The sequence below is a fragment of the Zalophus californianus genome, chromosome 1 (assembly GCF_009762305.2).
Source record: "Zalophus californianus isolate mZalCal1 chromosome 1, mZalCal1.pri.v2, whole genome shotgun sequence".
NCBI lineage: Eukaryota > Metazoa > Chordata > Mammalia > Carnivora > Otariidae > Zalophus > Zalophus californianus.
Genome location: NC_045595.1, coordinates 123,574,271 through 123,599,670, shown reverse-complemented (window position 1 = coordinate 123,599,670; position 25,400 = coordinate 123,574,271). Strand labels below are relative to the sequence as shown.

At 42.8% G+C, this 25,400-nt stretch overlaps 1 protein-coding gene across 7 annotated transcripts in view; it reads left to right on the top strand.

The window, feature by feature from the left end:
• The first annotated feature begins 765 nt into the window (after nucleotides 1-765).
• The window catches only part of TNIK (TRAF2 and NCK interacting kinase), a 380,205-nt gene continuing 355,570 nt past the window's right edge, over nucleotides 766-25,400 (top strand). For 4 of the 7 annotated variants that reach the window (XM_027583491.2, XM_027583490.2, XM_027583487.2 and 1 more), the window contains exon 1: nucleotides 766-1,271. In XM_027583491.2, the coding sequence (XP_027439292.1) occupies nucleotides 1,215-1,271 (57 nt within the window). In that variant the 5' untranslated portion in view covers nucleotides 766-1,214. Of the gene's footprint in view, nucleotides 1,272-10,909; nucleotides 10,929-13,817; nucleotides 13,902-25,400 lie in introns of those variants that run through there. The other 3 variants (XM_027583489.2, XM_027583493.2, XM_027583488.2) reach the window with 3 other exon arrangements.

Below are 25,400 nucleotides of genomic sequence, written 5' to 3'. Positions count from 1 at the left end.
GGGAAACGCAGGGTTGGGAGGCGGCGTGTGCTCCTTACCCGGTGTTGCCTTTGGAGTTACCTGAAGCATTCAAGCTCTTGCACCCAGAGAAAAAGCTTCTCGTTTCAATTCGGTCGTTTCCGTGGGGGGAATTGCGGTACGGGCAGGTCCTGGGTGTGGCGGTGCCAACAGGGAACTCAGATCTCCGTCTTCCCGCTTCTGGCAAACCTTCTCAGTCCCTGACTGGCGAGTAACCGGCCCTCGAGACCCGCCTTCCGGGATCCCGGGGTCGCTGGCGGACAGACCCCGCAGCCGAAGCAAACCGCTGGAGCGCAGGGTGCGAGTGCGCTTCTCCCCCATTCGTTCCGCGCCTGGAGGCGGATCCCCTTCCCTGCACACAAGTCCTTATATGCACCGGTTGCACCAGCCCGTGTTACTCCAGCCCCACAAATAATTAATGGGGGAGGGAGGCCCACTCTTTTTTTTTTTTTAACCCCTCTGGATTTGTCAGCGCTAGAGCAGTGAACCCTGCCGAAACCCCCCGTGATGCGATTGAGAGCCATTGTGTTGCAGTGCACGAACTGGACACACAAAAATAAAGCCCCTTTGCCCCTACGATAAGCGCGGCAGGGTTCAGGAACAGCTTTTCACATCCAGCCAGATTAGCCTGCAAAAGCCTGGGCGGAAAGGGTGCGCGCCCCTCCCCCATCCAGGCTGGTGCAGAGGGACCGGGTCAGGAAGCGCGGCCTCTCCCCAGTCGGAGACCACGCCTCCTCCACCTCCCCCCCTCCTTCTTTACTCCTCCCAGGAAGCGGTGATAGACAGTTCTGTGTGGTTCTCCACCCCCCCACCCCCCCCTCCCCGGCAGAGTGGAGGAGTTGATGTGTCTCATTATAACAGCCAATGCAGCCGCCATCCACGCACAAGCAAAGAAGCATGTCCCATTTAAATACACCCACGCAGCCCCAGCGCCCTTAGCTGAGCAGGGCGCGCAGCCCACACGCACCGCGGCTCCGGGCTTGGAGATCCGCGCAGGTTGGGCTCCCGGACCCGTAGGACCGAAGAGCGGAGGATCGGGATCGGGTGCTGTGGGGCCGGGGTGGGCGGGGGAGGCTGGGCCCGGGGCCTCTGGCGCGACACCCGCATGAGGACGCGAGTGAAATAGACCAAGGTGGAATTTCCAAGGGAGAAGCTTCAGGGTGGTTTTGGACCATTTCTCCCGCGAAGAAGTAGACATGGCGAGCGACTCTCCGGCTCGCAGCCTGGATGAAATCGATCTCTCAGCTCTGAGGGTGAGCAGAACATTTTCTGATTTCTTTCCAGTGGTTTGGGTCGGGGTGAATGGGCTCGGTGCGTGAACTGGGGCCGGGACTGGTGGGTAGAGGCGAATGCGACGCGGAGCGAACCTGGCTTCTCGTTTTGATTCGGGGTCTGCTGAGGTGCTCTTGGCTAAGCCTCCACGCAAGGGCTGTGCGGTACGTGTCCTCCTTCGGTTGTGGCCAAGGTTCCCCCGAGAACCAGTGGAGCTTATGCCAGTTTCATCTTACACCAGTGTAAGAGCATTAAAATGAAATGTTCCTGGTGTGTGTGTGTGTGTGTGTGTGTGTGTGTGGTGTGCACACACGCCCCGGACGGTCATCTCGTGCCAAGGCGCGAGACCCCACCGTCCCTTTTTGCAAAAAGGATAACCGCAGCGTGAATAAAGGCACTGGCCACTCACTTTTTCCAGCTACCTGCAAGATGACATTGTGAGCCTGACTGTCCCCACGACGCTAAAACTGCCGCTCCAAGGGGGCGGCTATTGCAATGCTGGTCTTGTAGATGGCAACTGCCTCCTCTACCCCCTCTCCGCCTTCCGCGCCCGGACTCCCTCTCAGCGCTCTCTTCTATGGCAGTCTGCCGCTCACCTTTATTTATGGTTTAACTTAGCCCTGCCTGTGCTTTCTGACTTGGTGCCTCTGACATTTCAGTTTTATGGCTGAACTTAAGCAGGTGAAAGGATGTATTCTCTGCTTTTCCCCAGGCAGACCGGAACTCCCGTGAGTGTGTGTGTGTGTGTGTGTGTGTGTGTGTGCGCGCGCGCGTGTGTGTTCGTGTTCGCCCTGTGTCTGTGGCCAGTCCTTTGTAGAGAGCATCTACTTCCCTCCAGCCCCACTGGTTTGCGTTTACCTTCACGTGAATTGCCTCAGACGCCTTTTCATTGTATTGACTAAGACATCACTGCTATAGAATCCATTTTGCTGTTGTTGTGAGATCAGAATACCAGGAATCCCAGTGTAGCCTCGACGACTCCCCACCCCCACCCCCGACTCCCAACACACTCTTTCGGGGAAGGGGGCAGAGCTTTTTTGCCATTTTAATTAGATGCTGCCTGCGGAAAAGAGGGTGAGGGGTGGGGGTGGCGGCAGCAGCGGAGGTTTGAGAAGGATTGGTTACCAATTTAAGGATGGCTTCTTCCTCTCCTGAACCAAGAATAAAATTAAAAAAAAAAAAAGCAACCACATATATACTTGAAGCATGGAGGGTCGGTGAGACCGAATTGATGATGGCTCTCAACACAGACACGCAGGATGGGTGAAGCTTGGAAGTTCACACGCCCTCCTGAGGCATACATTGTTAGACCGATGCTAAATCTTGGGATTATAGACCTGAATCTTCCTTACTTCTCCTGACACTGCCTCATTTTCCACGGCTATTTTAAAGAGCTACCTTTATCGTCAAAGTGGTACTTTTTCTTTAGTCTCATTAATCGTCTCTCTTTTTAACTTCTGCTCTTCTCCTTAGTCCTTCCAAGAGGTGAGGTTTCTGCAAGGCAGCCTAGGGGTGGAGAAGGAACATAGATGCCATTTGAAATGGCTTTTTTGATAGTTGGGCAGCAAAAGCTCATTCATGTGATATTACAATAAGCTGTAACCCCGCTGCCCCCTGGGCAGCTGGGGGTGGGGGTTGGTAACAGGGTGGGTGCTTTGGCTAAGTCTGTGGTTTCCTGCTTTATAGACTGTGTGTGTGTGTTCATTTGCTCTACTTTCTGCGCTGGGAGTTGCTGCCAGTGGGTTAATCAGGTGGATGGATGGCCCAGACTACAGGGTAGAGGAAAGTGGCAAAGCCCAGGAGGGGGTGGGGTGGGGGGGTAGGGGGAAGGAGTCTGAACAATGGGCAAGGCTTGTGGTTTTCCTGAGCTAGAATTTCGACATTGCTCCTTTAATGGAAAGTGCTCCGATGTGATTTTTAAGTTGGGCTTGGTCAAAGGTGTCCCTTGTGGACTTTTTCCTGGGGAAGGTTTTCTGAGATACGGAGCACAGAGCCTTCAGGCTTGTGAGCAACCACGAGGGCTCACCGGCCTTCCTGGAGTGTGATTCACACACGGGAGGCCTGTGCTCTGTCATGATCCTGGGGTCCTGGAATTGAGGCCCGCGTTGGGCTCCCTGCTCCGCGGGAAGCCTGCTTCTCCCTCTCCCACTCCCCCTGCTTGTGTTCCCTCTCTCTGTGAAATAAATAAATAAATAAAATCTTTAAAAAAAAGAGACCTGTATTTTGAAAAGATATCTTTGCCGGCTTCACTGAAATTGCTCTTTGTGGCCTGGGCTTAGTGCTTTGCCTCTGTATTTCTGCCTGCAGGAGGTGTGTAAAGAGGGAGGGCTGAGGGCAGCTCTAGAGATGGGAACTGCTGGCTGGACGACTTAAATGCAGATGTGGAGACAAATGCATCCCGGATGCTGGGGCCGGGGTATGACCAGTCTTGTAGGGGGTGAGGTGTGCAGGCCGGCTGTTGAGTCCAAGGCCACCTAGGTGATCTCTACAAACCAGAGGGCAGATAATGTCTCTCTGTCTTCCCAAATTAGGAGAGGTGTGTTTCCCTAGATGAGAGGTCTCATTTGTGCCTAACCCCTCAGGAAAGCCTGCCTGCCGAGAACCTCCTGGGGAATGCCTGACCCCTGAAATGCAGCCAAGGTCAGTGGCATCTAGGAGAATTTGCTGCAGCCTTAACCAGTACCTTGCTGTTTCCGTGGCTCTTTAATGTACATAATCAATGCTCTTTTTGTAAACCCTGAGCTCAATGCATTAAAAGCAGATCTTGTCTGGAGAGGCCTTTATCCTTCTCACTTTGGGGGCTTATTGTTCTCAGCCAGTGATCCCAGACTGGACCCAGTCTAAATTTTCCCCAAATAGCAACAATGCATAATTTAAACCAGAGCAACCAGGGACAGCACTGATCATTTAAATTATGCAAGATTTGGATGGTTTTAGAAAGTAAGATAAAATAGGATCTTCTTCGGTTAGAAAAGAGATGAAATGAATCCATTTTTATTAGTCCTGATTTTTAGAGCTCTGGTGATAAACTAAGTGTTGGGGGAGGGGCATAATTTCATAGATTTAGAGCTGGAAGAGAATTGGAGAACCCTTAGCCACTCCTTTCATTTAATACTAAGCTGAAGCCCAGAGAGTTGTAGTCATTGTCCAAGGTCACACAGCGCTGTCTCCCCTGGCGTGCAGGTGAGGGAGGCGAAAAGGGTGGTTTGGAGAGAATCTAGGTTTCCTGATTTCTCTTCTGTGTTCTTTTCTCTAAGTCACACTGTCTGTGGCTGAATCAGAAATCAATAACACATTTTCTGCCTGAGCACAAAAAAATGGCAGTGAGGAATTATTTCACCAGAGTCATGGAATTGTATTTATCGAGAATAGAGAAACTGCTTCATGCAGGTAAGCTCATACTACATAAAACCGTGGAGCATTAATATACCTTTGGAATTCATCTTGTTCAGCACCGCCCCCACTCCCAATTCTTTCTGTCCTGGCAGATGACTGTCTGAATCATCTAGGACAGATGGTTGTCCTGCACAGTACCCTCTCTCAGTAACCCATCTCCATCTGAATTGGTCCCACGGGGTCAGTCTAGACATGCACACTATTCAGATGTCTCTGCATGTGAGGTTTATAGAGTTCTATGTATGTTTTGCATAATCTATGTGGATACTCATATATAGTGTCATGGTTATAAACTACCCATGTGGGTGTATGAAATGTGTGTATACATACAAAGGCCACAGAAAACAATCTACTCATTCAAACTCAAGGCTTGAGTCATTCTCCCTTCAAGACATCACAGTGTTAAAAGAAATGAAATTTGCCACCAGGGTGCTTTACTACATGTGAGGTGAGATCAGCCCAGAAAGCTTTTTGGAGATTAGCATATATCTGAGTCTGAGCACTTTGGCTGTCCTTAGTTTGGCCCACAGAGGAAGGCATTCAAGGCCAAGTTTGGCTGCTGCTGACTTCATACTCTTAAGTTTCTGCCAGGACTCGCACTCACTTTTCTGTTTGAACAGAATTAGATGACCTCTGCTTGTCTTTCCCCCTGCCCCTCACTGCCTTCTAGGCCCAGCTATTTCTTTGTCTCTTAAGACCTAGATTTAAGAACTGACTTCATCTGGAAGATTTGCACACATCTTTCCTGCTACACTTTTTCTCCTTGTGTTATAAATGGTGTGGGGATTATTTTCTTCCTACTTAATAAACTATGGGCTCCATGAGGCTGGAGGTTAGGTCTTGCTCATCTTTGAGTCTGTAATTGCAGTTAGTTGCATAAACGGATATATGCACAAATTAGTGAGTAGGTGAGTGGAGTGGACTGAGCACTGGGTTCTGTGTCCATGTCTTAGTACTTCTGTGACTCTGGGTAAGTCACGTAACCATAATTCATTTAACAATGGGAATGAACTCAACTGCTTGCCTTCCTCATATGCTGACTTCAACAATCAAAGTGTTTATGGCAATACTGTGAAAACCGTAAAGCACTACACAAATACACTATTCCATGATTAAATAGAATTTTATGGGAATCTTGAGTCTACCATTTGATCCCAATGATTTCACCTAATTGAAAATGATCCTGAAAAAAAGATAACAGAAGGTCCTGCAACTTTCTAATAGTACCTTTTCCTTTTTATGTGTCAACATGACAGTGTATATTTCTCTGCCCGCCTGGGTTGACCTTTGCCCCAGGGTCAGCATTCATTACTTTTTTTTTAAAATTTTATTTTTAAGTAATCTCTACACCCAACATGGGGCTCAAACTCACAACCCTGAGATCAAGAGTCACATGCTGTAATGGCTGAGCCAGCCAGGCGCCCCTAGCGTATTTCTAAGCTAGTATCAGGTATCAGCATTATTCATTAAAACTTTCTTCTTTTTTTCTTCTCTCTCTTTTTTTAAAACTTTTCCCCCTCTTTATGGATTAACCATTATTTAAATCAAACTACATTTATTATGCCTATGCCTTTACAAAGTTTGTGTATTAGGGTGGAGTGTGGGCACCTGAAATGATACAATACTAGTCCCGCATTTAAAACCTTCTGGTCAGAGGTCTCGGGGCGGGGGGGGGGGGGGGGGGGGGGGTTTAAAGAAATCTTGAAACATTATTTATTCTTTACCCCAGAGCACTTAATTAAATTTGGCCTTAAATGAGAATTTAGTAAAGTTGCAGGAATTGATAAGAAGACAGTATCTTAAAATGATAATAGCAGAGCAGTTTTTTAATTAGATACATTTGTAGATTTTTAGAGATATTAAACAGGTGTTTTCTTTGCCATGACATTGCCTCATAATAAAATAGTGTGCAGTGGTAGTTATCAGAATATCAGAGAAATATGCATAATCATTTTCAGTATCCATTATTAACTGGAGCAATCTTAGTACAAAATGGAATATAAGTCATGGTTTGCTGTTTGCATAATTGTCTACTTAGGAGGTCATAGAATTTTTTTTTTTTAAGATTTTATTTATTTATTTGACAGAGAGAGACACAGCGAGAGAGGGAACACAAGCAGGGGGAGTGGGAGAGGGAGAAGAAGGCTTCCCGAGGAGCAGGGAGCCTGATGAGGGGCTTGATCCCAGGACCCTGGGATCATGACCTGTGCCGAAGGCAGACGCTTAACGACTGAGGCACCCAGGCGCCCCAGGTCATAGAATATTTTGTTGTTGAAAGAATACCCAGCATTTTTCCTTCACGAAAATATCACACCGCCTGCTTCCTTACCTGTAAGGCTCTTTGAAAGCTTGTAATTTTGAATCTTCTTTCTGTGTTTCTGTGTCTCTGCCCCGGTATTCGTCTTCCATGCCCTTCTTGTTCTATGCCATTCCTTCCTTCAGGGGTATGGTTCTAACATCCACCCGGCTTTGAGCTACTGTGATTGGATCATGGCTGCCATGCCCAGCTGAGCACCGCCAGTCTCTGAGTCTGTGTTTCTGAGGGAATTTGGGATAACTTGTGTCTGAAAAATGCTTTTATGTCAAATTGGTTCTTCCATATCTGTGGGGGAAGTAGCTGTCTGAGAACAGGGCCTGAACTAGCAGTGTGCTGAGAATTCCAAGAAAATCTGGGTGATATTTTTTGAATGAAATGTTATTCTGCTCATATAAATATAAGGTTCCTAGAGGAGAGAGAGGGAGGACTTAAATAGAAAATGTTGGATGAATTCCGCTTGTAATTTCTTTCATTCTGGTTGGAAGCTTATTTCCCTCTAGAGAAAGATGATTCGCTCTCTGCTTTTTACACGCCCAGGCTCTTCTCCAGTTGTCTCTAGGGGTGCCTGGAAATTCTCAAAACACATTTTATTTCACCCCAGTCTTACACGGCCTTCCTTGCTGTCTCTGGCACGAGGCCTTTTGCTCCATTCCTCCCTACAAGCACCTCAGTGACGGTCCCCTGGGCAGCCGCCGTGACAAGACTTGACTCCTCTGACTCTGCCACCAGCCTTCTCCTGAGTGGTCTCCCTGTACTGGCCCCTGCAGCCACACTGCTCTTCAGCAGCACATTTTCAGTCTTGGGGTTTCTTATTCACGGCCTTCCCTGACTCCTCACTGTCTACAGACCCAAGACTGAACTCTTCGGCTATGATTCAGCTGGGCTTCCTGCCATGCGCTGCAGTTCTGACCACCGATCCTTTACTCCTGCCACAGAGAACAACTTCCTTCTCCCCATGGATGCTCTTTGCTGGGGGTGGGTGGGGGGGCTTTTCTGTGCCTCCTAGCCTAACGCTAAGCATTCAAATGCCACCTTTCCCACAAAATTGTCCCTGATTTCTCTCAGGTAGTAGTTATCTATCCCATTTGTATGCCCTTTTGGAACTGACCTCACACTCAGAACTTTCTATCCTGGGGGGCGCCTGGGTGGCTCAGGCGCTTAAGTGACTGTCTTCAACACAGGTCATGATCCTGGAGTTTTGGAATTGAGTCCAGCATCAGGCTCTCTGCTCAGTGGGGAGTCTGCTTGTCCCTCTGTGCCTCACCTCCCTCGAGCTCTCTCTCTCTCTCAAATAAATAAATAAATAAAAATCTTAAAAAAAAAAAAAGAACTTTCTGTCCTGGATTATATTCACTACTAGGCAGTAAACTTCCTGAAGGCAGTGCATATATTTGATTCTCTTAGGACTCACCACCAGGATGACCTTTGGGGCTGCAGGACTCCTTTTGGTATATGGCTTAGTAGGTTTTTTCTCTGCGTAGCTAACTAGATAGCTTCCCCCCGCTAAAGATTTATTTATTTATCTGAGAGAGAGAGAGAGTGCACACGTGCGGGGTGGGGGGTAGGGAGAGAGGGAGAGGAAGAGAGAGCCTCAAGCCAACTCAGCGCTGAGTGTGGAGTGGAGGCGGGGCTCGATCTCACAACCCTTAGATGACAACCTAAGCTTAGCCCAAGAGTTGGACACCCAAAGACTGCACCACCCAGGTGCCCCGCTAACTAGATAGCTTTAAAAATTATGTTCATATTGTCTATATTATCTGCAACCTATTTTTTCAAAAATGTGTTTTCAGTTGTTTGCTTCTTTTGTTTATTTATTTATTTAAAAGTAAATTCTACATCCAGTGTGGGGCTCGAACTCATGACCTCAAGATCAAAAGTCCCATACTCTAATGACTGAGTCAGCCAGGTGCCCCTGCATCCTGTTTTTTAAACGTAATAGTCACCCTTTTTGCATGCTGTTAATGTTTTTCTATAACGTAATTAAAAAAAATTCTTTGTCGTGGGGAATTTTAAACTTAGGTAAAAGTGGAAGGAATATTGGAATGCTCATACATTCCTGGTGGTAATGTCAAGTGGTACATCCACTTTGTAAAATACGTTGGCAGTTCCTCAAAATGTTAAATAACAGAGTTACCACGTGACCCAGCAATTCCACTCCTAGGTATATACCCAAGAGAACTGAAAACATATATCCAACCAAAAACTTGTCCACAAATGCTCGTAGCATTATCGTTCATCCTCGCCAAAAAGTGGAAACAACCCAAATGTCCACCAATTTATGAGTGAACAAATGGAATGTAGTATATCCATACCATGGAATATTATTCATCAATAAAAGGAAGTGCTGATACATGCTATAAGATGGATGAACATTATCCTAGGTGAAAGAAGCTGCACACAGAAGGCCATATGTTACAGGATTCCATTTATATGAAATGCCCCAAATAGGCAAATCTATAGAGAAGAAAAGGGGATTAGTGGTTTCTAGAGCTTGAGGGGAAGTGGAAAATGACTGCTAATTTCTTAAAATTAGGCAGTGGTGATGGTTGCTCAGCTCTGAACATACTAAAAATCACTTGTTCACTTCAAAAGGGTGAATTTTATAGAGTGTGAATTTAATCTGAATAAAACTGATATGTAAAATAGACAGAAATAATAGAATGAGCCCCCAACTTAACAGTGATCCATTCATGCCCAGTCTTGTTTTATCCACACCTCCATCCGCTTCCTCCCCCATATTATTTTCAAGCATTGTATCATTTCATTTGTAAATATTCCAGTATGCAGCTCTAAAAGATAAACACTCTTAAAAATACATAACCACAATACTATTATCAGGCTTCGAAATTAGTATGTAATTTAAAATTTCTTCAGGTATTCAGTCAGGGTTCAAATTTCTAGTCACATGTTTTTAATGACTGCTTAGCATTTTATTGTGGGGATGACTCATACTATGTTTAACCAATTCCTCCTGGTGAAGCTTTTGCTTATTTCCAACTTCTCAAGTCTTACAAATAGTGGGTCAATAAACATACATAGTCTTTGTATACATCTCTGTGTCCTTAGAATAACTTCTTAGAAGTGCAGTTTATGATAAAAGTATGTAAATGACCTCTAAGGCTCTTGATACTGTCAGATTTCCTCTAAATTTCCTGTGAGGGAGGTGTCTACGATTTATAGGGGAACACATGAGGCTTAGAAAAATCAGTTCATTTACCAAAAGTCATAGAGCTACGAAATGGCTGTGCTTACAACTGACCTGCCCCAAAGTCACTGCCAATAGTGACTCACACGGCCATTATTTGCCCAGTAGACCTTGTCAGGACATCAGAATTATCTGATGTATTATCTCCCTCAAGTTTAGATTTCCCAGAAGCCTTTCTTTGGGGCACAAGCTCTCTCTGATGAGCTTATGGTGTTTGAGTGTTATTTCCTTGTGATTTTGTTTTTTAAATAACCACGGTCAGTTTAGAATATGTTAATTATTCTTTTTCTTGCCTTAAAAATGTAAAACCATAAAATGTGAACCGTTTGGGGATTAGCAGGGATTTCCTTGTACACTGGGTATCAGGCATGTTTACCTTCAATCTGTCATTCTCTTTGGAAAATCACTCGACAGGTGTGTTTGGAAGACATGTGGAATCAGGCTCAAAGGTTTCCATTTTTTAAGAACTAGAGACCACCGAATGTGCGACTGTTGCAGAAGCTAGCAAGAGGAGCCAGAAGATAATGTTATAACAGGGGCCATGCTCAAGCCTTTATCTGTCAGATAATTATTAAAGTCAAAATCTCAAGTTGTACCTTCTTTGAGATGATTATGGATATTTTAAGACTACAGTGGAGAAAATGGAAGATGCAACTGGTAACCAGAAGGGTAAAGGGCCTTGCATTTTGGAACACAATCTGTTCTCCACCAGGTTTATAGGTAAGAAACTATTAAAATTGACACACCTTTGGGGTCGTCAGTTTTGTGGAGACCAGAGACCAACTGCCTTGCTTTATTTGATTTTATACCTTAACCTGCCATTTAAAATGCCTATAAATTATTTATGCCTAGGGTAGAAATCCAGAACTTCACATGGACATTGTTTCATCATTTCTACTTCTAGGGTTTGTTTGTTTGTTTTTTAATTTTTTTTTAGCTGCCTGTAATCAAATTATAGCAGTGTGGTGGGTGGAATAGGTTGTAAGCAGTAATTGCAAGCTATATTTAAATAATAATAATAATATTTAGCATTTATAGAGCACTTAGTATCTTCAAAGTATTTGCAAAGATTATCTAATTAAATACCCTCTCTGGTTATAATCTGGATATAAATGCACTTAAATTCAGAACAGGGTCATGAGAAACGTATACATTTGAAAGTTAATGCTAGCTATTCTTTAAAAACTTATGCAATGATCAGAGTTAGAGCTTGGGATTCTGTTAGATTGGTTTTGTGTATCCTTTTGTTAAACCTGGTGACAGGTTTAGATTAAATCTGTACCTTATTAATGCCTCTGCTTACTTTCTGATCATTAAGGACTGAGTGTTGATCATTGCTCGGGTCCTTACAGACACTAAAATATAAACAACATCAGTAAGCTTTAAAATGGGCCTCTTTGCTACATTTCATGTCCTGGCCTCAGATGAAACTCCCATTAGTAAGTGAAATGAAGTGGGGTTGTGCAAGAAAGAACGGCTATGCATTGCGGTTTAGTAATTTCCATCTGAGAAAAATAGATTAAACCGCACAGTAGGATACATCATAAAGAAATGCACTGGAGAAATGAAACATCTTTAGTTCGACTGTACTAATGACTTCTTGCTGTTTTGGACATGTGTCTGTGTACCGTCCCCTTGCACGTATGTCCTGTGTTGGCAATTTCGATAGAGTTTGGAGCAAGGACCTGCGTGGCTTACTCAGTAGGAAGTGGAGAAGTCTGCAGTTGGCAGATTTTTAGTAAATGTTATCCTGTGCATTGTGATTTTTCTAAGAGCTGGTTGACAGGTTAACTGCCTAGACAGTCATTCTCAAAGTGAGATCCCTGGAGCAGTACCTTCACGCTCACCTCTTAGGTCCTGCTTCTCTGACCTACTGAATCAGAAACTGGCGATGGGATCCAGTAACCTGTGCATTAGGAAGCCCTCCAGGTAATTTTGGTGTACTTCTGAGGTTTGGAATCACTGGCCTAAATTTTTAAAATACAGCTTTCTTTTTTTCTCGTTTCTTTCATGCTGGTTCATTCATTCATTCAACAAATATTAATGGAGCATCTACTGTGTGGCTAGCATTGTGCTAGCTACTGAGGATTTGGTGAAGGAGACACCCGTGAACACTGTCCTCATGGATCTTGGTGCCTAATGAATGGGGAGAAGCATATGTTAAAGAAATAATTGTAAGAATGACTTACTAAATACAGGTTGTTTTAGAAAACACAGCATATCCACAGAAATTTGAGTATGCCTGAAAATGTTGCAGAGTAGAAAATAGTGATTTATTTATATAAGGTAACTGGAACTTTTTCACAAGGCGTATGGCTTCAAATTGTGGAAGGCACATACTTTCAGGAATACGGAATTTAAAATTTCACACTAATATATGCATTTGAGTTGTTTGTAAGAAAGGGGATACTTGAACTGCAAAAGTCAACACTTTCAACTGATAATCCTGGACTGTTTTTTGTGTTGCCATTTTTTTTTTTTTTTTTTTAGCAAGTTTAATTCAGGGGGCAGAAACCCCACCCCCATGACCAGGAAGATGCATCTGTTTAGTGCTAATTTCCTGTTTTTCCCTATGGACCTGTAGGGATTCAGTTTGAAGCCCAGGAGATGCTGGTATTTGCCTAGAAGCTGAAAAGGGAATCCATATTCACAGCACTTTCAGCTCTGCTTTTGTTTGAAGCCTGAAATCTTTGAGTTGTGTATTTTGTGAAACAAAAAATGAAATGGACTTTTGGAATCTAGGCAGCAGGCTAAAGGATCTGACTTTTCTTGTAACAACAATCTATAAACACCTTTTACCTAGCTACCAAGATGTCCGGTGTTGTTATTTTAATCTTTAGGTCTTAGATAAACACACCGCTTATATTGGGTGGTTTTTTATTTGGGGTTGTTAAGGTAACTTTGTATACAACTCGATAATGAGTATGTATCAAAATTTCATACTTACTGCTGGGAAGATGCCTTTAAAAAATTGAATTCACAGACCCCCCTCTTAGAAGGCCTATTTTAAAGGGAAAAGAGATGTGAGGTAGTCATCATTAGCCTGGATATAAGAAATACCTAGTTAAAGATGATACAGTTTTTTGTAATATTGCAGCTCTGGGGACAGATCCAACTTTCTCAGAAGAGGTCCTAATATCATTAAAGTATCATCGAACTGTGCAAGCATTTTACTCAGGAATGTTCGTGACTCTCTATATGGGGTTACTCTCCAGTGACTGTGTCATTCAAAGAGTTCTTCCTGGGACCAAGTTTGGGAAGCTTTGTTTCCTTTGGTGGTGGTAGTTTAGGCCCAGGAAACTCTGAATTTGACATGGTTCCCCTGCAACCATCTGCATGGGTGAGAGGGCCCTCTGAGTTTTGGAGTGCTGCCGTTTTCCAGTTGAACTCATAAGACTGACTCTTTTAGAGGCCACAAACTGAGCTCGGATGGTTCTGGTGCTGGTGTCCTACTCAAGTATGGTTGATAAGGTGATAAGGTCAAAGCCAAGTGTTTGCTATTCCTAAACGGGCACCCCTCTGTTTTCTTTTTTTAAAACTGGTAGCTCTAGCACCAGTCAGAGAGAACAGGGTTTTCTTTTCATGCGAATAAACAAAAGCCCTACCGAGCTCCCCTGGAACTTAATACCCGGATGCTACTCAGGGAAAGAACATTGCACACACTTCGGTCAGAATAATATGTATGTTCTGTCGGTGAGTATTTTAAAGATGTAACTCGCACTGGTATTGTAGTCATAATTTCTTGAATATAAACAGCTTTTATTTTGGGAGAAGAACAGATGTAAAAGTGTGAAATACAGAAGTTTACATATTTTGATAGGGGGAAGGGTGGGGGCCGGGGAGGGGAGCTGAGAGAGAAGGGGAAGAGGAACACTGTTTCTTTAAAATCATGGTAACTCAATCTTACTCCTTTGTTTTCCTTGAGTGACTGAAAATTAGCAGGGGAAATCTCTTGGAACCTGACCAGCTGGGTACCTAAATCTCCCACTTAGCTGATGGCCCCAGAAAGAGTGCTAGCGGGTAATTAGCATAGGTCCTCATAGGTCTTCATCCCTAGGAAGAAAAAGGGTCCCTCCCAAGGAGGAAGCCTGTCTGTGAAGAGAGGGCATTATACACATTCAGTGAACTATCTATGACACTTAAAGTAAAATGTGAGAGGCGCAGAGATCCCAGCCCCAGATAACGGGTTTGTTTTCTAGATTGGAAAAATGTAAATGGCAGGGGTTTGAGAGCGTGGTGTCCCTCTGGTCTCTGAACCAAAGCTCTTGCTGGTTCTCTGGGTGCCCACCCCCTCCTTTAATTTGTGAGTGTGTTTGTAAAAGGTACTTGGGGTTTACAAAGCAGCAGGAGCATTACTGCGAGTATCCTTTGTCCCCTAGGGGCCAGGTCTGTTTCTTTTCTTTTCTGAAAGCAGGGTCTCTGCTTGGTAGCTTATCACCTGATCCAAGGCAAGTTGCATCAGATTTAAAGCAGTAGTTCCCTAACCTTCTTTCTGGGTCCCTGCCTTCTCTAAGTTGCTGCTTGTTTGCGGGATTCACAATTAAGATTTTGTCCCTGCGGAGACTCTGTTTAATGTGCAAGGCCCATTCTCATTTGCCATGCTTGGTTCCTTGATAACTCTGCTTTGACAAATAGTTTGGTCAAATTTTCTGTGATCATTTGTTTGATATTGCATGTCAATGCTAAGGGATTTCAAGCATGGTTCAAATGAACATCTCTGATCATTTCTTTTCTAACTTTCAGTGAAATTTGGAATATGAATAAATTTTGAGGCCATGTGAACCTCATGGTTCCCAGAACGGCTAGTTAAAAACTATATTCAGACTATGCTTCATGCCATCATAAATGTAAATCTCATTTTAAAATAGCCCCGAGAATGTGGATACCCTGGAACTCTCATACTTTGCTGGTGGGATTATAAAATGGTTAAGCCACTTTGGAAAACACTTCGGCTGTTTCTGAAAAAGTTAAATATAAGTTTACTCTATGACTCAGCAATTTCACTTCTGAATATCTCCCCAAGAGACATGCAAACATATGTCCAGGCAAAACTTGTAACCTGAATGTTCATCATAGCCAAAAGTGGAGACAATTCAAGTGTCTATCCACTGATGAAGAGGTAAACAAAATAAGGTGGAGTACAATGGGATACCATCCCACAGTAAGGAAGAATGAAGTGCTGATGCATGCTACAATGCGGATGCTAGGCTAAGTGAAAGAAGCCAGCGCAAAAGATCACATGCTGTATGATTCTATTTATATGAAATGTCCAAAAAGGCAAATCTGTAGAGATAGAAAGTGGATTAGTGGTTGGCTAGGGCTGGTAATGAAAACAGAGAGTGATTGCACGTAGGCATGTGGGATCTTTTTGAGGCGATGGAATATGTTCCACAATTGGATGGTGGTGACATGGGTGAATTTTATGGTATGTAAATTACACCTCAGTACACCTGTTAAAATATCAAGTGTCTGAGACGTTGCTTCACAGCTGTACCACCATGAGTCAGGCTGCTCTGGTATTTCTAGGAAGACCATCTCTTCAAGACCTTGAGAGATGGGAAGTCTGGTCCAGTCTTCTGCCTTGTACTTACCTTCATGTCATCTCGTATTCTGAAGGATGTCTCCTATTTTATAAACATCATCATAGTAATTTCCTTCCCAGATAAAGGACTAGAATAGCTATTCCAGTCTGAAACCATTTCTTACTGAACTGCTTTCCATTCTCTCAATGTTTCTGCTCACCCTTCTGCTGTTCTGTATGCTGTTCCCCCTGCCTAGAAGTCTTCTCCAATCCCTGTTGTTCACAGACAATTCATTTGTCTTCTCCCCTACCACTACCCCCGCCCCCAGAGGAAACTCTAATTTCCACAGGGCGGGACCTGTATTTTGTTGATCTGCCTCTATTTTTTAATGGAATGAATGACTTCTCATGACTTACAGCATAAGGCTAAACTCCTTAATTTAGCAATGCCTTTGATGGCCTAACTATTCCCTACTTTTTTACAATACCAGCAATTTCCACCCTCCTCCCTCTCCAGAGTCTTTCAGAGTGTAACAAGTTGTGGGAGTGAGTTTAATGGGTTGCGATTGGCTTTAAAAAAAATTACTGTGCATATATCGTATATACATGTGTATTAAGTTGCAGTGTAGAATGTATTTCTTACAGGGGAAGGGCACTACAAGGTTGAAGTTCTCTACTCTGGCTTAGTTCATAAGACTGCATACTTCACCTAGAGGGAATTTATTTAGTTCGCAAATTCTAGTTCAGTAATCCATCCTGGGGCCCACAAATCTGCAACTCTGTGACCCACACATAATTGGGATGTATGTGTTCTGCATTTTAAGAAACTGACGCTGCTGACATCCGCCTAGCAGGCTGCAGCCTCCTGTTCCTCTCTGAAACACCTTCTGAGAGCTAGGCACACCGCCGGGGCCCTGGATGCCTTGCCCTGGCAAACACAAGATACAGTCTGGCTACAAGATGCAAAAGTGCGTGCTGTTACTCCTGCTGCTTGGGGAACCCCAAGCCCCACCTTTGCTCCACCAACCCTGTAATTTCACTCAGAGGAATTAGACACGTCTTCTGCCGCTCTTCATCAAGTTCAATGACATTGGGTATCTGCAGAGAGATTTGAGGAAGACGAGATGCCAAACGGAGCTATGATCACTTGACAAAAGGAATTCTCCAACTTGGTGGGAGCAGAAGAGCTGAGCTCTGGGGGTGACAGCTGAGGACTGAAAGGGTCATCGCTTGTGGAGGGACAAGTTGCTGGATATTGCAAGAGTCACTATAGCCGCAAGGGCACGCTATGGGAAATGTGGGGAGGGGATGGGGCTTGGGAACTTAGCAGAAGTAACAGAATTGGGTGGGGGCTCAGAGCCAGTGATCGCTGAGGTCATCCTCCAGGCTCACGTGGTCTTGGATATTATAAAAAAAAGAGGCAGAGAAAAGCTATAGACCTGTCAAATTATGCACTGGAAAACTATAAGGAGCAGTTTTGTCCTGTGTGCCCCAGTGAGGTTGGGAGGCTGGGAGAGTATGACCTTCCCTCTGAGCAGCTGGGGTACAGGGTATAATGTTCCTGAAACCAGTGGAGACTGAATCCATGTTTCCTTTTTGGGGTCTGCTTGTGCCAGGTGCTGAGGGAGGAGCTGGAAGGAAGGCAGCACAGGCTGCTGGTTCATGCTGCCCTTGGTTAGGGCAGAGATCTGGTCCTCAGCCTTATCGTTCCCAGAACACGATGTGGTCAGATGCCGAGTCTCAGGTCACACCGACACATAGATGCACCTGACACTGTTCTGGAATATAATTTATTTAATAATAATAATAATGCCAATATTAATAGCTAATATCCTCTGTGACCACTTGCCATGTGTGAAGCCGTGGGCTACTTATTTTAAAAGTCTTGTCTTATTAACACAGTCAAATGTTGTGATATGTACTATTTTTTTTAAGATTTTATTTATTTATTTGAGAGGGAGAGAACTAGCGGGGGGAGGGGCAAAGGGAGAGGGAAAAGCAGGCTCCCCGCTGAGCAGGGAGCCCGATGTGGGGCTCAATCTCAGGACCCCGGGATCATGACCCATGCCAAAGGCAGACGCTTAACCGACTGAGCCACCCAGGCTCCCCTGTGATCTGTACTATTATTCTAATTTTACAGATGTGCAAACTGAGGCTTAGGTTAAGTGACTTGTGGGAAATGATGGAGCCTGGCTTTGAACCCAGGCTGGCCTGATTTGAAAAGTATGAAATGTGAGCATTGTGCTTTTGCGACTTCCTGTTTTCTCAATATATAGCGGTAATACCTTTTAAGTGGTGGAACGACTGCTCTCCAAGGCAGTGTGTTCCTGATTTTGGAGGGACTTGGGAGTCTGAAAATTTGATCAGAAATTGACCTTCTGTGGCTGGTATGAGACTGGGGTTAACCCTGATCTTTAGGTCTGTGCCCTGCTCAGGTCAGAATGCTGATCCCACCATGAGTGAGTGGTGGTTGGACAGGTCTTGTTAAATTCACCCACTCTTATTTCTGTGACCCTGATCCGTCTACAATACCCCTGTTAGTAAGACACCCCTCTACCTTACTAACATTAATCTCTACTTTGTTCTCCTGCCTTGTTCTGTTCATACTTAGTGTTACCTGCAGCGGTGTCTTGTTCTAGAATTATTTACCCATAGAATCATTAGTGTCTTTAAATTATAAACTTCTTATGGACAAGAATAGTGTCTGGTTTACATCTGAGTTTTATAGAATGCCTAACACATAATTCAGAGTGAGGTACATTCCTGGAGCTACCTTGTTTGGATCCTGCAGCCCCACAGTGCACTGAATGGATGGGAGACTGGCTATCAGTTTAGTGTGTTTTCAGCCTTTAAGAGGAGGGATTGTGATATTGGGAAATCAAAGTGTAGTGACTCCTGAGAAATTGAAAAACCCATGTCCCGGGCAACTGTGGGACTTCATGTCGGCACGATTAGAAATCTTCCAGGGTCCTACGAACTTTAACGGCAAGAAGCAGAAAGGGGCTCTGAGATGGCAAAATGGCCTTTAATTATTGCTTTTCTATCTCCCCTCAGTTGTTAAAGTGGCTCATTAACAGAGCAGACCATAAACCTCCTTATAAACCCAGGCTCAGTAAATTGAGACACGGGTGAATTTTTATTGTTGACAAGTCGCTGCGAACATACAGCAGTGTATTCGCACTTTTGTTCCGTGGACTCTAAAAGGCACTGCCTGTGGGGCAGCTTCCCCAGTGACTAGCAGGAAGGCAGGGTAAAGGACATTATGTTACATCATGGTGCAGATGGCTAACTAGCCAAAGGGCTCGTTATCAATCCCCTGGATTTCCTTGGCACCTGTCGTTTATGGCACATTGTAGGCACTCATATCTGTCGAATGAAGTCAGCTGGAACCTTCTAAGCTTATTTTTGTGAGGTGTATGTAAAGAAAGATCCTCTTTCCCTTATCCAGAGGCATCAGATGAAGTTCGAGGATTGCCTCTTGGTGTGGCAGCAGATGATACATGGATTTCAGTTACCTAATAGAAGTTGGGAGTGATGAGGCCGACCTTGGCCGCAGACTCCCTCTCGCCTCCCTGACTGCTGTGGGAAAGAGTTCTGCACGTGCTGGGTTGGTCTCAGCTATTCCTCAGAGATTAAGGTGTGCTTGAGTATCTCGTGCAGCTTTAAATCCCAGAGCATCTCAGAAACAGTCACAGGAATTAGCCTAGAACTGAGTCTTGGGGGCACAAGGAAAAAGTCCCTTTTCTCTGCCTGTGTGGACACTTGTCTATTTCTTTGCTTTATTTTCAGCTTCTAAATATTGATTAGCTTTAGTGAGTGCTCACTGGCTCTTGTGGTTCTTTTCTTATAGCTATAGGGGAATAAGGCCCATGGCAGTTAACTGGCGTTCTGGGAACAGAGCAAGGTGAAGGGGGAGCTTTTTCCATCAGCTCTGAACATGCAATTCAATGACAAAGGCCATCATCGTGTTTCTATGTTCTCTACTGGGTAGGGCCTGCTAAGCTTGGATACCTTTTTCTTTTACAAATGCAGACTGTTGCACTTTCCAGTAATTAGCTGATATGACTGTAATGGGCTCCGGCTTCGTTGGATAGAATCTTTGAAATCAAGGGTATTAAATTGACTCTTCCTTTCCCAGGTAATAACGAATAGAAATTCCTGCTGTAAACATAGAATTAATAGATTCCAAGCTTTTTTAGGCTTTGGGGTGGTAATAAAAGGAGAGGGGAATGGGCAGGGATACAGTCGTACTTGATTTCGTTCTTTCTTGAGGTGTGTTGAGATTCTTGGCGAGCTGGGGGGGCAATGTGCCGAGGGCTCTGGATGAGGACCCGGAAGAGGGTGGAGAGGTGGACACGCTGCCTATTCCGGTGTGGATTTGTGCTGAAATGTTCAAATCTTCCACCTGTTCTCGGCCGTCCTAAAATCAGGGAGTGAAAATGAATGATGATGGCCTCTGGCGTCTGGTTAGGATTCTCCAGATGACACCTTGGCAGTGAAGTCAGCCAGAACATTTTTGGCAGTTCCGCAGAGAGTAACCTATATGGGAGGTGATCATGACATAATTGAGACTCATTGTGAGCTTGTGGCTTATCTCATTTATTTTCAGAGTTATAGGAAGCAAAGTGGCTTAGAGGTTACCTTAGGGGTCAGATTTTGCATTTGGGCTCTGGCGCTACAGCTTAAAAGCTTTGCAACTTGGGGCAAGTTACGTAAATCCTTTATTTTTTATTTTTAATTTTTTAAAGATTTTATTTATTTATTTGACAGAGAGAGAGATAGTGAGAGAGGGAACACAAGCAGAGAAAGTGGGAGAGGGAGAAGCAGGCTTCCCGCGGAGCAGAGAGCCCGATGCGGGGCTCGATCCCAGGACCCTGGGATCAGGACCTGAGCTGAAGGCAGACGTTTAACGACTGAGCCACCCAGGCGCCCCAAGTTGTGTAAATTCTTTAGTTTTTTTCCACGCCTGTAAAGTGGAGATAATAGTAAGACGAGTGGGGTTATTGCAGGAATTAAACATCTTTTATGTAAGGTACTTAGGACAGCGCTTGCCATATTGCAAATGCATGATATAATTTTCAACACGTTCAACACCAGCATTGCCTTCAAGGAGCTCCAAAGGTAGTGGTAGAGACAGACATAAAAACAGATGTTTGGTAGGAGCTCGGGGGTGGATGGCCAGCTGTGTAGGGGAGAGGGAGGTGGGGGGAGTGGACCAAGATGGTGAGCGGGCTGAAATACCTTAGAGCAATTTTCACTGGTTCCGTGTTGGGAGGTGCCATTGGTGCCAAATACTGGTGTGGATGAAGTGTGAGTTTCTTCTTAGAAGTAGCCTTTGCATCTCTCCTGCCCTGCCGTCCTTACCCCAGACCAAGCTGAATTACTCCATGCCTGGATTGTTATCTCTTTTTCTCCTGCCTGCCACCCCCTAACTCTAGTCTTTCCCTCTTGAATCTTTTTGACATGGGATCTGGGGAGAGGGGAAATATATATATGAAGTGTTGTTTATTAATAAGCAACAGTGTATGTGTCCTGCTTTGTATGAGGAAGCCTAAATATTGCAAATCATATGGAACTGAAAACACAGAAAATGCCCTTTAAGCACTTTTGTTTCCGTCTTGGGAAATCTATTAATACAATACAACACATTAGTAGGCCAAAGGATGTTAACTCTGGAATCATTTCGACAGTCAAAAGGCATTGGTAAAATTTAGCTATCATTCTTGATTTACCCTCCCTCCAAAAAAAAAAAAACCCAACTATTCTTTTTTTAAAACTTTATTTATTTATTTATTTATTTATTTATTTATCGGCTGGGGAGGGGGGTGGACAGAAAGAGAGGGAGAGAGAGAATCTTAAGCAGTCCATGCCCAGCGCTGAGCCCGACGTGGGGCTTGATCTCACAACCCTGAGATCACAACCTGAGCCAAAATCAGGAGTTGATACTTAACTGACTGAGCCACCCAGGCGCCTCTATTCTATTTTTTTTTTTTTAAAGTAAGCTCTGCACCCAATGTGGGGCTTGAATTCATGACCCTGAGATCAAGAGTTGCCTGCTCTACTGACTGAGCCAGCCGGTGCCCCCTTCCAACTGTTCTTTATTAAATTAAGAATGAAGAGATCCTTTCTTAACTTGATAGAGAATGTGTCTAAAACCAACAGCTCACTTCATCCCTACTCTTCAAACACCAGAGATTCTCTTGTGGTGATACTGTTGGTTAACTACCTATCAGCCATTCCCATCTCCTTTCTTGAAATCAGTGCTCTAAATTTGCATTGACATTTACCCCTCCCACATTCTCAGAGGAAGTGAACCCCAGCCCCCCACCTCCTTGGCCCCAGCATGGAGAAGGTGGACTAGATTAAGGATTGGATTCCATTCCTTTTGTTGATGAGTTTGGGTAAGTCATGTGACACAACTGGGCTGATGAAGGAGTCAGCGGGGTTTGTGGGAAGGATATCCTCACTTTTACAAGTGAGTTTTTAAAAATGAGACTTTTCCTCTTCTGGCCTTGGATATTGTATAGAAGACCATGATACTTAGAATTGCTGGAGCCATCTCACAATCATGAAGGGAAAGCCTGGAGAATCACAGAAAAACTGACTTAGATCCCTACATTGTTGTTGAGCAGCTGAATTAATCAACCCTAGAACTGTCCTGACTCCAGATTTCATATTATGTTAGCTAACAATTTCCTCATTGTTTAAGCCACTGTAGTTGTGTATTCTTTTATTTGCACTTGTAAACATCTTAAGTGACACACAGATCTTTCTCGACTTACGATGGAGTTATGTCCCAATAAACTCATTGTGAGTTGGAAATAGCCTATGTCAAAAATACACTGCCGAACATCATAGTTTAGCCTAGCCTACCTTAACCATGCTCCGAACACTTATGTTAGCCTATAGTTGGACAAAATCATCTAATGCAAAGCCCATTTTATAATAAAGTATTGAATATCTCATGTAATTGATTGAATACTGTACTGAAAATGAAAAACAGACTGGTTGTATAGGTACGGAAAGTTTGTAAGTATATTGGTTGCTTACCCTCATGATTGTATGGGAGCTACCGCTTGCTGCCCCTGCCCAGCATCACGAGAGAGCTTTGTATTGTGTATTGATAGCCCAGGAAGATATCAAAATGCAAATTCTAAGTATGGTTTCTACTGAATGCATATTGCTTTTACACCATCTTAAAGTAGAAAAATCGTAAGTCAAATCATCGTAAGTCAGGGACTGTCTGGTATATTCCTTTTAAACAGGTGTCACACAAAGATGTCAGGGTTAAGATAAGGACCAATAATAATATATACTATTCTGGAACTTTTAGCCACTGAGATAAGACAAGACTGAAGAAACAAGAATTATCAGTATTAGGATGACAGTGATGTTTTCATTATTTACAGATGATAACTTAAACTTAGGAGAATCAGTTGAAAAAAAATAGAGCAATAATAATTTAGCAGTATAGCTGGATATAAAATAAGTATACCCAAACCAATAGCATTCTTATTAGTGAACCAAAATAACCAATTAGAAAATGTATTTGAAAAATGATACCTTTACAGTGATAACAAAAATTATAAAATATCTAGGAAAGAACTTAACAAGATCTCTGTAGGACTTATTTGAAGGAAAATTTAAATCTTAACAAAGGATATACTGAGGACTTGAGTAAATGCAAAGATATCCTGTGTTCCTAGGTAGGAAAACTTAGTAGTGTAAAGGTGTCTATTCTTTGTATGTTAACATGGGATTCCAATAAAAATATCAAGCAGGAATTTGTTTTAGGATTTTACAAAATGATTCTAAATTTCATCTGGAAGAATGACCAGACAAAAATAGCTTTCTAGTCTCCTGGTATGATTTGCGTTTCTGTCATTCACGTGTGTTATATGTCTAATTGTATTATTTGTTATACAAAAGTTTTAAGGGTTACAAATTCATAGTAGATTATAATTTTTATGAATATAGAAACACACTGTCCCAATAATGGCTTTTCTTAGAAATTATTATTATTTTTAATTGCATTTTTAATTTGAATTCCAGTATAGTTAACGTATGTTTCAGTTGTCCAAATAGTGATTCAACAATTCTATACATTACTCAGTGCTTATCATGAAGAAATTATTTTTGTTTTTTTAAGAGTGTTTCTTTGTGCTTGCTTGATATTTTTTATTTTCTTTTAATTTCTAGACTTTGTCTAGATGTATTTTTGCTGTAAGAAAGCATATACATGGTATGATTTTGTTTTGTTTGTTTTTAAATGAGACATATTTGACAGTGTATTAATTTTAGGTTTTAGGATTTGATTAGTTTTAGGATTTCATAAAAGTATATATTGTGAATAAGATTTTATTTTTGGACCCAGTCTTACGGTTTTCTTTCAGAGGGAGAGTTTATTGATTACTTATACTTATGATATGTTTGATTGTCTCTCTTTTTTAAAGTCCCCTCTTCCTTAGTGTTTCTTTTGTTTTTCTATATAGAATTTTTTCAAAAATGCAATTTAAATATGTATTTAAGCCTGTAGTTCTCAAATTATGCAAATTAATAGTAAAATGGGAGCCTTTAATGTCCCTGTTGCGTAACAAAGAGTGAAACTTTATATCCCTACCTTGATCCCATGCTTCTCCTGCTCTTTCCAGTGTTTAATTCAATCTGACATTATAGCTTGGATATATATATATGTTATGTTATCTGATCTCAATTTAATATTATATACTTATTTTATAAAAGATTAAATGTTAAATTCAAATTTGAAGGTATTAAAAATAATACATTGTTTTTCAGGGATACCTTTTGTGTTTAGCATTAAATTGGTTATACTAAATTCGTTGTTTTTTGCTCTTACTATATTTTTGAGTTCTCTATTTTTGATTTATCTTTCAAATAGCTGGAATATATACTTTACTTTTTTATGACTATTATGTATTTGTCATAATTTATGAGTTCTTGCCTAGCTTCAAATTTTTCTTTTGCCTTTTTTCGTGAACAATAATTGGGGAATACAGTTACTTTATCACCACCCTTTCCTCACCAAATTTTGTGGATGGTTCATTGGCTTGTGGTGTTTAATATTGTGAAAGAGAGGTTTGGGGCTAGTTTGATATTACTTTGTTGTTAACCTCATTTTCTGCCTGGTTAGTTATATGAGTTTTGAAAAAAATAGAAATTACTTTTTTGGGCGCAGGTGGGATCTGTTTTCAGTTATTTTGCTTAGATCTCAGTGTACTTTTGCTCCTGGAAGCTGGTTTTAGTCCACATATGTTTATTTACCCTTACTATTTTTATTAATTGTATTCCTTCCTATTGAATTTCATCCTGTGAAATATCTGTGTCCTTGATTTGGATCTCTGTCCCCTATGGTCCTTATATGTCACCTTTCCTGTCTTTATTTTTATATCTGTCCTTTAAATTGCTTCTGGTAGAGTGTTTCCTGTTTGTCTTTCACAGTAGAGATATTGTTTTCCACAGTACCAGTTCTTGTTCTTTACTGCCTCTGCTTTTGCAGTGAGATTTTGGGCTTCTGTGTGTGTGTGTGTGTGTGTGTGTGTGTGTGTGTGTGTGTGTGTTTTCTCATTTCTGTCCCTCCCTCAGTCTTTTCTTCCCTTTTTGCTATTTGTTTCAGTCTTAAGGAAGCCATCTCCTCTTGAAGTTTCCCCCTT